General features: G+C 34.2%; 2 protein-coding genes across 3 annotated transcripts; one reads left to right on the top strand and one right to left on the bottom strand.

The window, feature by feature from the left end:
• Positions 1–314: 314 nt before the first annotated feature.
• LOC120633268 lies at positions 315–2,810 on the top strand. The gene has a single exon (XM_039903446.1). It carries the CDS (start codon positions 388–390, stop codon positions 2,578–2,580), a length of 2,193 nt encoding a protein of 730 aa, XP_039759380.1. The 5' UTR covers positions 315–387; the 3' UTR covers positions 2,581–2,810.
• An 880-nt stretch (positions 2,811–3,690) lies between these two features.
• LOC120633383 lies at positions 3,691–14,400 on the bottom strand. Of its 2 annotated transcripts, XM_039903587.1 has the most exons (7): positions 14,019–14,400; positions 13,657–13,783; positions 12,383–12,669; positions 6,981–7,156; positions 6,663–6,789; positions 5,660–6,328; positions 3,691–3,746 (listed from the first exon to the last, which is right to left on the bottom strand). In XM_039903587.1, the coding sequence occupies exons 1-6, from the start codon at positions 14,163–14,165 to the stop codon at positions 5,666–5,668; spliced, it is 1,527 nt and encodes a 508-aa protein (XP_039759521.1). In that variant the 5' UTR covers positions 14,166–14,400; the 3' UTR covers positions 3,691–3,746; positions 5,660–5,665. The 2 variants fall into 2 exon arrangements, with proteins under 2 accessions (XP_039759521.1, XP_039759520.1); XM_039903586.1 differs by lacking the exon at positions 3,691–3,746 and having other exon boundaries at positions 5,577–6,328.
• Between the last annotated feature and the right edge of the window lie 707 nt (positions 14,401–15,107).

Genomic DNA, 15,107 nt, shown 5'->3' with positions numbered 1-15,107 from the left:
TAAGTAGGTTTACCAAAGGGGTTCAACGGTGAACGAAAAAGTCCGAAGGTTTTTGTGTGGCAGCTGGCATAGCTTTAGGTAAGTTAAATCCCCTTTCATTTTAATCCGTTTCGGGGTTTAAACGCGATGCGACAACAGACACAAAAATAACCTTAAACATCCATAAAGGTTATAAGATATAAAAGTTATTTATTTACATTTTAAGTTCCAATAAAACTTTTTTGAATGACTTCATTTCACTCGTCTCTTTGACAATTAGTGTTTGTACACAATATGCTTCAATTTTAGTCTGTCTTGATTTCCCTATCTATACATTAAACATAACAATATTTACTAATTTTTGTAACAGTTTCATTTTTACCAAATAAACTTCATTATATAACAGCTATGTCCAAACTGAGTGAACATTATTATCTTCGAAATCATTACCTAGAGGCGGAGAAAGTTCCAACTCAAACCATTATGAAAGAGAAAATGACGCCACCTCTGGCGAACATTTACTTTAAATCGATGACTCCAAAGCTTAGGTTACTTGCTGGCCTCGAACCGCCAATGAAAGGTGGCGGTAGTGACTGGTTCATCCCACCAGATGAAGTACTAAAGGGGCGGGCTGTGATGAAACCTATAAAGAAATCGTATCTCGCCAAGTTAGGATTTAACGGCATTGACAGTTTCGGAGATAAGCTCGTTAAAGATCATCACAAGGCGATGGAAGAAGAAAAACGGCGACTGCTTTTGGAAAGCGATTCAAAATGGAAAGCAACTGTTGAGGCAAGTTGCAGCAGGCAACGGGACGAAACTTCAAGAGAACAAGCTAAACAAAATACAGCTAAGATTCAACAAGCTTTCAAGGAGTTTAGCATGTTGTATTCCAAATCCCTCACAAGTATAGAAACTTTGCTTTTAGACGCCGCAGTAAAAGAAATTGAGCGCGTGGAAGAAGAAACGTTTAATATAAAGTCTAAGCAATATGCGGAACTTCTTAAACAACAAGCGACTATGTTATACGACAGATACACAATTAAAATGTTCAAGGAAAAGACTGAACAAAAAGACCAATTTATTTCCACTGTCGAAAAGGCCAGAACAGAGTTGGGCAATAAGCTTCATGATATTAATGTCGAGAAACATGTTGCAATAGATAGGTTGCGCGTTCTCTTAGAATGCCAGAATTTAGCATGCCAAGTATATGTAGCTCTAAAAGAACGAGAAGAGTTCAAACAACAAATCGAACTATCCAAACACGAACATAAGAAAACTGTGAAAATTCTATCCGAACAAATGCAAATGCAAGATTTTGAAGTTCAGCTTGCAAAGGAGAAAGAGGAGAAACGACAAGATTTCATAAAAATGTGGAAAAAAAAAATATGCCATGTTATTAAAAAATTTCAAATATTTGTCAAATATTGCTTGAATAATTTGCCAGAACATGCAGAATTCTTTTTGAATATGGAAAAGTTAATGCTACTGCAACTTAGCGAAGCTACGGAAAACCCTACATTTGATAGCATTTTTGTGCCAGAGAAAACGGTTCTTGATACTCCTGAACCCAAGCCACATCCATTTTTTCTCTTTTGTGATAAAGGCTACAAACCAAAATTAAATCAAGATTTATGTCCGAAGCATTGTACTTCTAGCGCATCTCAGCTACCAGTCATAGTCGTCAACAAACGATATATTTATGCAGCTTGTGATAACGTTGAAACTTTTACTGAAAAAGTTAAAGAATTCCTTGCTGGCTATCGCGGAGATGATGATGATCTTATCGATGATCATGACTACACATTTGACATTCCCATCAAATGTAGGTCATCTGATCAGCTACTAGAACTAAAGTTAGAGAGCTCTCTGATGCAAGTATTACAAAATGAACTTATGATTACAGAGCACGTTAAAGTTCGATGTATGTGTAATAAACCAAACTGCACATGTGAACATCGAACAGAAAAAATATCTGCGATTGCACCTACACAAAATACTGTTGAAACAGAATCGACTGAACCAAAGGATTATGGTCAAGAAATAACTTCGCGAACCGAAGAATTAGAACACGAACGCGAACCTAAATGGGAAAGGTATCTAGACTATTTAATACCCAGACGGTGTAAGTGTGCGAAAAGAGCTAAAAAACATTTACAAGATCACCTTCCAGCTTGTATGCGAAATATATCCCCATTCGACGTGCCAGAGTTACCTAATTATATAACATGTTCTGTTGATAAACTAAGGAAATTAGTAAAGAGTGCGCAAAGATTCCCATCTTCATCACCTACTGCGCAGATTGAGGCAAAGACGAGAGATAAAGGTACACAGTATTCTGACCAGGAGTTTGATTTTTTGTGTACTTGCTTTTCGGAAGAAGAAATAGAAAAACTATTTCACAATGTTTTGAAGGGCTCTAAATTATTGGCACAAGATCAAGAAACAAAATTCACTGTTGTCGATGGGTCCCTGTCACATTCGTACCTTAAAAAAAGTGGCAGTTCATTCGTTCAGGACAGAGCACAATCTTTAAAGAACTTAGTTAAAGCAGCACCAGAATTACAAGAAATATTCAAGAAAAACGATTGTGATTTTTAGAAGTCTATAAAAATTAACAAAAAAACTTATTTTCATGTAGACCTTTCACAGGCACGTTTTATGAAGTATTTATACATACGTATTAGTTTACATTATTGGTAGGTGATGTTGATGACATAAGTCGTTAAATAAAAACTAAAACTAGGAGATTGATTGCCCGTGATTACTGTTAGCACCATCTCTCTGTTAATAAAAGCTTATCTATGAAGTTAGAGCAATTCGTATCCAAACTTTTTTATCTTTTATGTAATCCTTTATATTACATATAACATACTTACTTACTCTATAGCAGCTTTCCATTTATATAAACATTGAATTTATTAAGAGCCTCTCGGAAATTTCATTTTTTAATATAAAATATGTTATAAAATAATCTACAATATCCCTTGATTTTCTACCAAGTTTGTGTAGTAGCCTAGTAAACTCAACTACAAGTTTTTAATACAAACTCCTAACTTGACAGTGCATTTTTTAATTTTATAATATTTTTAAATTGTCCTGAGTTCCGTTTATTTTCTTGGGTCATTGAAATGAAAAATGAAATTGTTAAATATGTGTTGGGTATGCACCGTCATATTTTATCTTATTTAAATTTTACCCTTAATGACTTTTTCTTTTATAACTGAATTACAGAAGCCTGGCGTCGCCAGACACTTATCAGTCAATCTGCGGTCCGTCGTAAGTCGTCAGACTGTGGTCTTATCGTCTGTCGTCGGTCGTCAGTTTGTGGTTTGCCATCAGTCTGGCGTCAATCTTCAGATAGTTTGTCATCGTTCAGTCTGGTCTGTTGCCAGTCGGTGGTCTTTCGTCAGACAGTCTGGCATCAGTCGTTAGTCTTTCTTACGTGTGTCGTAAGTAATTCTTTAAATTGGGAATAGAATAAAAAGTATGAATCGCTAAAACATATTTACTTTAATTCATATAAAACTATAAATACCATTTAGTTTAACTGTGTTAAATTCTTTCAACCTATCTTTAAGAATATCTTCGTCTGTCGCCGGTCGGTGGTCTGTCATCAGTCAGTCTGGCATCAGTCGTTAGTCGTTAGTCTTTCTTACGTGTGTCAAAAGTAATTTTTCAAATTGGGAATAGAATAAAAAATATTTACTTTAATTCATATAAAACTATAAATACCATTTTGTTTAACTGTGTTAAATTCTTTCAACCTACCAGTTTATTCTTACTTTTAAGACAAACTTATATATTTTTAGTAATTCTGCATATTTTAATGGGTAATTGAAATGAATAATGAAAATCTTAAATATGTATTGGGTATGCACCGTCATTTTCAATGACGGTGCATACCCAATACATATATACATAATACCCAATGCATACCCTTAATGACTTTTTCGGGCTCTTTTTATATATCCGTCGTCAGACAGTCGGGCATCAGTCATCAGTCAGTCTGCGGTCCGTCCTAAGTCGCCAGACAGTCTGTCGTCAGACTGTAGTCTATCGTGTCAAATTCAAATTCAAAATTCAAATTCATTTATTTCAAGTAGGCCTACTTTATAAGCACTTTTGAAACGTCAAGTATGCATGTTTGTGTGACTCTACCACCGGTTCGGAAAGCAGATTCTACCGAGAAGAGCCGGCAAGAAACTCAGTAGTTGCTCTTTTCCAACATCAACATTTACAATCATTTTGCTATCTTGCGGGAGATGAGAGCGAGGCTGGCTGCTTCCATTCTACCTTGTCATTGAGGAATTCATCAAATGTATAGTAACCTCGCTGTACTAGATGCGTTTTTACACATTTTTTAAATGTATGCATTGGTAGGTCAAGAATTTCCTTAGGAATCATGTTGTAAAAGCGTATACTCAACCCCACAAAGGAGTTCTGCACCTTTCGCAGACGATATGCAGATATCACTAATTTATGACCGTTTCTGGTAAGTCGATTGTTAATTTCAGCTTTTGATTTATAAAGAGTAATATTTTGCCTCACAAAGACTATATTATTATAAATGTATTGCGAAGCTACTGTAAGAATACCTATTTGTTTAAATTTTTCACGAAGCGATTCGCGTGATCCAAGTTTATATATTGATCGTACGGCTCTTTTCTGTAGTATAAATATACTTTCAATATCTGCAGCTTTTCCCCACAGCAAGATCCCATAGGACATAATACTGTGAAAGTATGCGAAATAAACAAGCCTAGCTGTTTCAACATCGGTAAGCTGTCTAATTTTCCTGATTGCATATGCAGCTGAGCTGAGTTTACTCGCTAGGCTTTCTATATGGGTACCCCACTGTAGCTTACAATCTAAGGTCACTCCTAGAAAAACGGTGGAGTTTTCTATTTCAAGTGTTTCTCCATTTATTATGATGTTTTTATCAATTTTTTTTACGTTAGGCAAAACAAATTCCAAACACTTGGTTTTTTTTGCATTTAAAAGTAAGTTATTAACAGTAAACCAGTCTGACACATGTGACAAAGCACGGTTTACGTCGTCAAAATTATCTTTATTTCTATCAGTCTTAAAAATGAGAGATGTATCATCTGCGAACAGTACAATCTCACAAGTGCCCCTGACATGGTGTGGCAGATCATTTATATACACCAGAAACTATAAGGGACCCAAAATTGAGCCTTGTGGGACACCCATTAAGGCAGATGATCCCTTAGACTTTGTCTTTTACGCATACCCTTTGAACTCTATCACTTAGATAAGAGGCAATCTCGTCTCGGCAATGTCGTCGGTCATTCAGTCTGTGGTCTGTCGTCAGTATGTGGTTTGCCATGAGTCTGTCGTCCGTCACCAGTTAGTCAGTCTGTCTTCAGCCTGCGCTCACAGTCAGTCAGTCTGGCGTCAGTCTACAGTTAGCCTGCCATCGTTCAGTCTGTAGTCTGTTGCCAATCGGTGGTCTTTCGTCAGACAGTCGGTCGTCGGTCGGTGGTCTGTCATCAGTCAGTCTGGCATCAGTCGTCAGTCAGTCTTACGTCTGTCGTAAGTAAGTCTTCGAATTGGGAATGGAATAAAAATTTGAATCGCTAAAAAATATTAACTTTAATTCATATAAAACTATAAATACCATTTAGTTTAACTGTGTTAAATTCTTTCAACCTATAACCTATAACTATGTGACTTCATTAACCGCCATTTGTTGTAATAGATTCATAACGTGGCAAAATCTCTCTTTGATTTCTGTTGTTGTTCGATGGGGCAACAGCTCCCTTATCCTTATAAAAACCAGTTCAGAGCCCGGTTCTCCTTTTAAAACTTCTAACATAGTTTTATCTTCATCACGTGTCCAACTTTTGTTTTCAATTTGCGGAACTTCTACTTTAATTTGCTTAAGTTTTAATTCATTAATTTCTCCTTTGTTAGGTTTAACTTTTAGTTCATAATCTTTTTTGACGCATGCATTTTTGTTTACACATTCTTTTCTCTTATGACTTATTTCTTCTTTTTTATTCTGTTTACTTTTCTGATATTTCGCTTTAACTTTAGAATTATTTAACGGAATTGTAATACACTCTTTTTTAGTGTTACCATTTACGTCTTTCACATTTTTCGTAGGCGATTTGAGTTGTTTTCTCGTTCTTTTCTGTGGTACCTTGCACGCACCTTTATTTCTTTTTGGCGATGCGGTTTCTGAATCTGAATCAGGCGGGGAAAGGCAATGACTTGGCGCAAGTCTTCTTGCGTGAGATCTATAGGGTTCTTTACTATATGGGTAGGTGACACAAGCTGTACGTAAAAGTCTGCCGTGTTGAAGGAACACTCTGCCATGCAAATACTGAAAAATACATTAATCGTTATGCTCGTCAGCTTAGAGCGCATATTTAAAAGCTTCAAACTATCTAATATGGTTCTTCAAAGCTACTGTATGTATTGTTGAAGAATCAGATAAACTTATTCCTCAGACAACAACACATTAGATATGTGTTGTTGAGCTGAAAATTACTTTGGACGAAAGTAAATAATAAAAATCAGATGCACCAACTATCATCAGATATATCTCTCTTAATACATCGCCACCGCTTTTTAGTAAAACGCAGCGTATGTGTGAACAGATATGCGAACCACTGTAAAATAATATTAAACCGTTAATTAACTTATAGTTATCTTACCTCAGAGTCTAGAACTTTAGCATCCGCCTTCTTCGTATCATCTTTATCTTCGAACTCCCATACATCGTATCCTTTATCGCTTTCTAGAAAACTATCTTCGATAACATCTGCACCTGTGTCATATACGCTGCAAACAATATTATTATCTATAGCAAACATTTTGTCCTGTTTGTGGAGCATTATTCGAGCGCTGGGCATAAACACAGGAAATAAAACACTATTTCTGAGCAGCGAGTAGTTCAAACCCTAGACACAAAAACAAGTCTTCTTTCTTGGGACAAAGAGTTAAATAGCATTTAATTCATGAAAAAAAAATACCTATCTGGTGGCCTTTCGTCAGGAAACAGTGTCTTGAACATTTGTACGAGGCGCGGGTTTGATCTTAGATGTGGCAGCACCCTCGTCTTCATATCTGTGCTGTTTCCACTGTTGATACCAGTAGTTATTGCGCGTATTATCTTCCTGAGCACTGTTGGCTTGCGACTGAATGATGTCTGCAAAAAAATGATTGCTATAGGATAACTTAGTTAGTTATTTTTTTTTTTATTTATGTTGTTATGTTATTAAGTTACGTTATCTAATTATTATGTTTTTTCAAATACTGAAGGAGGTTAGAATGCATTCACGAGTTTATCACAATTTAACGATTTATTAATGATTAAATTATAGTGTACACATAAATTTCATTAAAATGTGGTGGTAATGAATTGCCAGTTTGGGTGTAGAATTTTAGCATTAAATACGTCGGTTATTTTAGGATTCTGTATTATACAAAAAGAGATTTACTGTGTATTTTTTTTAATTAGGTTATTGTTTCACATTGCATTTAAATTTTTATCTATATTGCTTAGTCTGGCACTTGGTTACGGATTTTTATTCACTTTATTTATAAAGTTCGAATTTTGAATGTGGGTCAGGTAATTAGTTTTTTCTCTTCTCTTTTTAGAAAATAAAATTCACTTCAGTCGTTTAATAAGGGTTATTTTTTTATACGGTCTTAGACAGAGTTCATTGACCGCTTTGATCTTGCATTTTAAAGCGCGACTGGAAATTGGTGAGACGCTTGCGCTCGTTGTTTTCAGAGTCCTTGATCTTGTTTTAACTTCTAAAATGCTAAAGATAAATTTATATCTTTTCGATATTTTTGTTAAAATGAACCTGTTTCAATTCCTGTTACACATTTGCAGCATAGTAATGTATGAAGTAATAGATTAGATGCTGTACATTGAGGATTAATTAAAACAAACAATTACCATTATTACAGGACAGGTACCTGGCGGTTTTAGGTACAGGACTCCTCACTCATAGGGCTATTAGACTTAGACTCACAAAGTTGTACTTAGTTGGAAAGCAACGGCTACTGGTAAAGGAAAAATTCGCACCTAAAAGTTGGTCACACATTCAGTGACTGACTTAGAAGTTGCTTTGCCAGCGACATTGCTTCAGTATTTATTGAGTTTATAAGACACCGATTCTAACGGTGTTTGTGCTCCGATTTATCTGTGCCTTCAGCAGTTATTTGTACATTTAATTAAAGGAAAAAATGTGATTTCTGTGGTCAATTGCTTTTACCAATAAACAAAATTGTAGCCCGCCTAGACGTTTCTATGTCTGCCTGATTTCATCACCCATACTGCGTTCGATCAATTATTATTTATTGAAGTTGAGGTGATGGCATTATTCCCGAAAAATTTAGAAATATTGCAACCACCTATTCCTCCTTATTTGGGGTTAGTCCCCACATTTTCTCACGTTTGGAAAACGGGGATTATAAAATATTTTGAAAATTGGTTTCTTTCATTATGAACCAATTTTTAAATTCAATTCGTTGTTGTTATATCTTGAAAAGTTATCTCACGTTGATTAATTTGAAAATATATGGAAATTACGTATCATCAGCTAACAAATCTATGCCTGAATGATCCAGTTAAGGCATGCAAGGTCATTAACAAAACAAGGAGGAACAAAAACGGCCCTGATTTCGATCGATTGAGAAACCCATGCTTACTACAACTGATATCGCTTTTCGCTCAAGTAAAATTACTTGTCTCAAAAAAAATTGTAACTTATTACGTCTTAATCTACAGCTTAAATTCTAAAGAGGTGCAGTTTTCTGACTAAACTTTGGTAACGCTTTAGACAAATTACGGAAAATGTCAAGCGCGTCACGTAAGCAGTGAACGAAAAAAACATAGAAGCAGAACTACTGCTCTAAGGTAGCCTAACTAAAGCATAGTAGTGTTGCCCAAATTCAGTCTTGGTCTTGCAGTCTTGGTCTTGTTCTTGCGTTTTTGCAAGACCAAGACCAAGAACAAGACCGCGTATTTTTAGCAAGACCAAGACCAAGACTGACCGTGCAAGACTTGAGCAAGAACAAGACATAGCCTGCAAGACTCTTGCGTCTTGCAGCTAGGACTTAGCGCTATTTCACGGAGTAGTTAGGTGTAACAGTTCGGTGTATAGGTAGGTAGGTACGCTTAGGAATTCTATGAGACGCAAAAAACTATATCAAAGAATATGAAAAACTGGACCTATGCGCATTACGACTAATACCATAAACATAGCGAATAAAAAAATATCTATTAAATCAAACTGAGTGCATGCATAGTTATGTTTTAACCATCGGCACTTTGATAATGAGGCATCAAAGGTTTTGTACTTACTTCTCAAAGAAATTTGCCGCTTTTCGGAAGTACATGGTTATGATACACGCGCCGGCGGCTTCTTTTGAAATCTAAAACAATCGTTGCCGCCGCGCCGAAATCATAACATTTGACACTATTCATGCAAAATAATTTCGAATTTTAAGAGTACCTACAGGTGTTCCAAAGAATAAATAAGTTTCAGAGTGCTTAGAATGAAAATGAATACATTATACTGATCACGCAAGTAGTATTATGATTAGGATAAAATGGTGAGGATAGGTAGTAGATGTCATAATAATTCATTCTAGTAAGTAATTATAATATTGATTACTTATATGGTTTTAAACTAATTACTTAGGTACTATTATTGTACATTTAGTCATTATATTTCTTAAGTTTTTACAAGAAAAAATAGCAAAAAAGTGTTCGAATATCTCTGAGAGAGATGATGAGAGTAAGTATTTACTAGCTGTGCCCGCGACTTCGTCCACGAGGAATAGTAACTTTGGAGGTATAGTGACGTTCAGGATTTATTTATTTATTTTAAAACTTCTGTCATCAAACATACAAACGAACTCTTCAGCTTTATTCAAATAAATGATAAATCGTAAAACTCTTTTATTAAATTTCTTATAAGTTGAGGGTTCAATCTCTTTCTAGACAGATAAGTATTGTTCTTTAAAATACAGTCAAGTTATTGTAATTAATTTGTTTTTTTACATGTTTTAGCAAATGTAAGCTTATAAATCATAAATGTTTATTAAGAAACAGTTACTTCCATGGAAAACGACATATAGGTCAGTTGATTTTTCGAATTTCTTATCAAATCTTCAGTTATTTATTAATCTGCTTGATCTTTACTATGGCTATGTTAATTCAAGCTCACAATGTTCCAATTCTAATACGTTTTTCTAAGATTTAAAGTAAACTTTAATAAATAGTAATAGACTAATAGGTAATTGCAAGACTTGCAAGACTCTTGCTGCAAGACCAAGACCAAGACCAAGACTGGGAGCGCAAGACCAAGACCAGGTGTATTGGCGCAAGACCAAGACCAAGACTGGCTAAGTCTCGTCTTGTTCTTGCATTTGGGCAACACTAAAGCATAGCCTCGGAGGAGTAGCGTATGAAATGTGTCCAGGATGTTTTTAGTTCGCTAGTCACCACGCTGATGGAGTTAATGCTAGCCAATCACGGCTGGTCTCGTGCTGCTTGAAATACTGTAGAACCAATCATGTATTGTTCCTATTCCATTAGTAAGGGGGACTTCTGTGATTTTTTCGTTTGCTGCACGTAACTCATCCAAAGGTTAATAAATTAGAAACTAGCTGTTGCCTGCGTTTTTCGTTGCGTTTATTACAGATTTTTGCAAACCCCGTGGGAGCCTTTTTTTCCCTTCGTACTTTCAACCAACTCTAGAGCAAAAATCAACGCAATTGGTTGCTTAGTTAGGGCGTAAAACAAAAACAATTAAGTATTTATAATTTTGTGAATTAACTTGCTGTTGAGCGACCCATGTAAAAAAAATTGCTTCAAATTCTTTATATACTAACTGACAATATAGTAACAGATTTAACTGTCAAAAGATGGAGAAATTGTTCATCAAATGTAGATTTGAAAACTCTTACTGGGGTAAGTGGGTGGGTAGGAAGTACTTTTATGCATGTATGAAGGAAGGGAACACCAGTGTATCCATATCCGTCCATAATAATTAAATGACTCAAATATAAATAAAAATCTTTCATTTGGATTACTTTGACACAGATTTCAAGCACCACATTATATCAAGCTTAAACAATGCTAAAGACATAGTCTAGTATCTAAGATAAACAAGCAGAAGTTTGCATTGCACATTATATTCAAGGTAATTTAAAAAGCATTTGTTCAGAATTAACCTCAACCTGCACTGTTATTATATAGTATACCAAATATGTAAATTATTTAAAGTTGCTTTGCAAGAACATATTATTATATATATTTAAAAAAAATCGAATAAAAATGATCCAATATACATATTGGATAGAAGCAGGCGTTTCTTTGCGGAATTTCATGATATATGAAATAATATTATGAAAATTATAAAATATCCTCCCAACTCTTTAGTACCTCTGAATATTATATTTTCAATAGAGGTGAAGTTGATAAATTGATTTGTTAGTTTAGTCATTCGAACCTCTTATTATTTTTAATATTCTTCAATTGTTCCCTGAACTCAAGCTTAAGCTTAAGATAGATAAGGTATAAAAGGCGACACATTTGGCAATTTTTTCACTTAACAATTATTCATTGTAAAGTAAACATCTCCTGAGGATGCTCTGGTTATGGAGTGAAACATTGCTGAAGATCTGTTAGGTGTTGAGTATAAGGATTGAAGAAAATATAAATTCCATTATAGAGATTCTCCTGCTTTACACAGAGTATAGCAAATTAAGCTTAATTTTCATAATTTCTCCATTCTACATCATGAGATAAAATATATCATAAAATATTCCAGCATTGATTCTAAATATTGATTAATAATAATTTTAATTTAAGTACTGTAAATATCACTTGGTTTAATGGGGAAGGAAAACATCAGGAGGAAACCTACATGCCTGAAAGTTCTCCATAAGGTGGACTAAGGCCTCATTCATGAACACCTACTAATTTTGAGAGGATAAATAATAATGCTGTCATGTGGGATGGTAACTTAATATGATTATATAAACATCTCATCTCCCAAAGATTATTTGGGTAACTTTTTAAATTGGATCTATTTGCTTAGCTACCATCAAAACATTAATCAATATATACAATAACTGTATATGTTAAAAATAAGTACAATGCTTCCATTTTATACACAAGAGCCATTATACTCCATGTGTGTCACCTGAGCAAAATCAAACTAGTATTTTATTTGAACGGAATCTCTAACCAAATTGTGTCTTCGGGCATTGGTACTGTGATGCTGCTGACAAAACATACTTTCTTAATGTCGCAAATCAAGTTTGTCCATCACATAATTGCGTATAATTACAAATATAAATTTGTAGTAAAATGGTCTGAAGTAAACCTTGAAAGAAATATGCAACTTACTTGTAAAAATTGTACAAACACAGTCATCTGTGAAATCATGAAGTGGTCCATAAATCTACCAATCGATGCTGCTTGACAGGGCTTTAGAAACAGCAGAAATTCTTCCACAATATCTTTATGTTTGGCACCAAATAGTTCTTCAACTTTTTTATACAAATCTACAGGTGTCTCCTTTGCTGGGTCAAAAGATCTCAAAATCTCTCTGAATTGTACAAAATGGTTTGTAGGTGCTGCAGAATGTGATGCAAACCTTGTTTGGATCTTTGTATAATATGACCTTACTAAAGCTGAAAACGGGATATATTTATAATATCTATGGCCTGAGCTCTTACAAATCTTAAACATAAATCTAGAATACATGTTTTTTTTGAGTCTTGAAAGATTTATAGAATTCCTTGCTTTACATGTAGGCACATGCTATAAGTTTTTTTATCATCAATGTTCAGAAACTGTCTTGCTTGTTTACTCTTACAAAACTGTAAGGTTGAAAGTATGTTTGTAGTTTTGTATGAAATATGAAATGACGATTATAGCAAGTTAGTTGCAAGCAAATTGATGCAGCAACTATGATTTGTTAAACAATAATGTTGAAAAATACAGCATCACTCAATTACATTGTGTTTGGTATTCTAACAACATACTGGTGGGCACACATATATTTGAAATACTATTAGACTTCTGCAGCAGATTTAGTTTTCTACAATCCCAGCTAAAATTTGTGTTTTGTCAATTGTTAGATATAAAATGTGATATTACCATTTACTTCACATTATGTAATATATTTGAATATTCTTTTCTGTTCACTTTATGGCAGTATGGTACCAATATGATATGGTACACAGCAAACTGTTCTTTCACGCTCCAAACCAGTAGAATATCGCAGTTTATTGTGATTACATATACAAGTGGCAGATTATGGAACTAAAGGTTAAAAGTGGAGCTTCCTAATGTAGAGCCAATTAAAGGGCTTAATGAAGTTTGATAACTTGTTTTTAATAGATATAGTTATTCAAAACATATCTCTAGTTTGGATGCTAAGTAGGAGTGCAAAGTACGAGAATACAACGGACAATGCATTTATAGGTCATTGCTGAATAAATTAAAATAATATACCTACTCTGAAAGGTATTTTTAAGGCTATTCTAAAACTCATTCAAATTATAGGTAATTTAGCTGCCTCTAGCCTTGGTTAGAATGTCACCAAATTATTTAAATAACTAAAGTTACCTATTACATAGACTTCAGAACTGTCCAAAATACTATGATCTGTTTACCTGTTTCCTTCAGGTTCTCATCGTTTTTTGATTTAGTTAGGTCTTCATTTTTGTTGATATCCACTTTATTGTTCGCCTCATTTTGTTTAACGTTCTGTGGCTTATTTTCTGTCTTCGATAAAGGAGCCTAAAACAAAATACAGTATCATAAAAATGCAACCACGAAGAAAGATGGCAGACATCGTAGCGTAAATACGTCTAATGAAGGCTATTTATTTTATAAGATAGCGAGGAAGCCATCAAGCATTTACCACTTTAAATCATCAATATTAATATGAATACTACGAAACATAACAAAACTACCGAATTCTTTTGATTTAACTCAAGGAAAGTTACATAAAATAACACTGATTCTGACTCACCTCTGATTGAACGATAGTATTTGTTTGATTATTTTGGTTTAAGTAACTTGTGCTCGGCACTATTCTGTTCCCAAAAGCATCTTGGCTATCCCTAGTAAATAAAATGGGCATAGAAGGCAGCATTTGGCAGATTTGTGTACCCTCCATAAAAATAACAGAGCAAAACAATCTTTCCCACTTTCAGTTCTCTCGCGAAACACTTTTGCCACCAATTTTGAAACATTCATAACTTTAACATCGTCGGGTTGGAAAGTAATAGATTAGGTACGATTTAAAATATAATTCATTCTAGTTAATAAACTTAAATGGTAGGTTCAAGGTAGGTATCGTAGTCACAGAAAATATTTTTGTTTGATTGACAACACAACATCAACGACGCGGCGCGGGCGGGAAGAAAAACTCTGAATCGGACGTTTCATTTTATCAATTAAAATATTTCAAAATAGTTTATTTAAGTTAACTTATATATAACAGAAAATGTAGTTACATACATACGATATTAATACTTGCCACAAATAATATTGTTAATAAAAGTTAATTTAAAAGTAAGCAATGTTATGACAGGCTAGAGCAAAGGTAGAGCGCGAGCGAAAAATATAAAGTTCGAACATTCAGGTAAACTGGAATGGTCTCAGGTATCTATATTAACAGGTAGATAAGTCGATATAATTTGTGGATTTCTATTAAATTTTTTACGAATTGTTGTAGCAAGTAGGCATGTACCTACCTACTTAAAAACTAGGACTGTAACTAACATTACCTATTTATAATACCTATCTAGGTATTTTTGAAATATAGAACTATAATAATTTTAAAGTTGTATGGTAGAGTAGCATAGTTTTACAACTTTCTTATTAAAAGAGTTAGAGATATAGATTGTGACCTACCAACCTACTAAATAATAGTGCAAATTTACTCGGGCAAAAAGTCTCTTAAATCCTCTTTACCTAATATCGGGAAGGAATTCTCTCGAGAATTTGGAGGATTTGGTTTAGGTCGAGTAAAAATTAAGCTACAATAATTTAGCATGTAGGTAAAGAGAGCTTAGAAAGTAGGTAACCGTTATGATATACCTACATAATCATTCTG

Source organism: Pararge aegeria, chromosome 21 (assembly GCF_905163445.1).
Source record: "Pararge aegeria chromosome 21, ilParAegt1.1, whole genome shotgun sequence".
Classification (NCBI taxonomy): domain Eukaryota; kingdom Metazoa; phylum Arthropoda; class Insecta; order Lepidoptera; family Nymphalidae; genus Pararge; species Pararge aegeria.
The sequence above is the reverse complement of the archived record's forward strand: the minus strand, read 5'-3'. Positions and strand labels throughout refer to the sequence as shown.

Excerpts from the sequence above, each read along its gene's own strand:
- LOC120633383 (XM_039903587.1), bottom strand. The coding sequence starts at position 14,165 with ATGGAGGGTACACAAATCTGCCAAATGCTGCCTTCTATGCCCATTTTA. Across the intron at positions 13,784-14,018 it reads ATACTATCGTTCAATCAGAG|GCTCCTTTATCGAAGACAGA; the intron begins GTGAGTCAGAAT and ends ATTTTGTTTTAG. Across the intron at positions 7,157-12,382 it reads TGTTTGTACAATTTTTACAA|ACATCATTCAGTCGCAAGCC; the intron begins GTAAGTTGCATA and ends ATTTTTTTGCAG.
- LOC120633268 (XM_039903446.1), top strand. The coding sequence starts at position 388 with ATGTCCAAACTGAGTGAACATTATTATCTTCGAAATCATTACCTAGAG.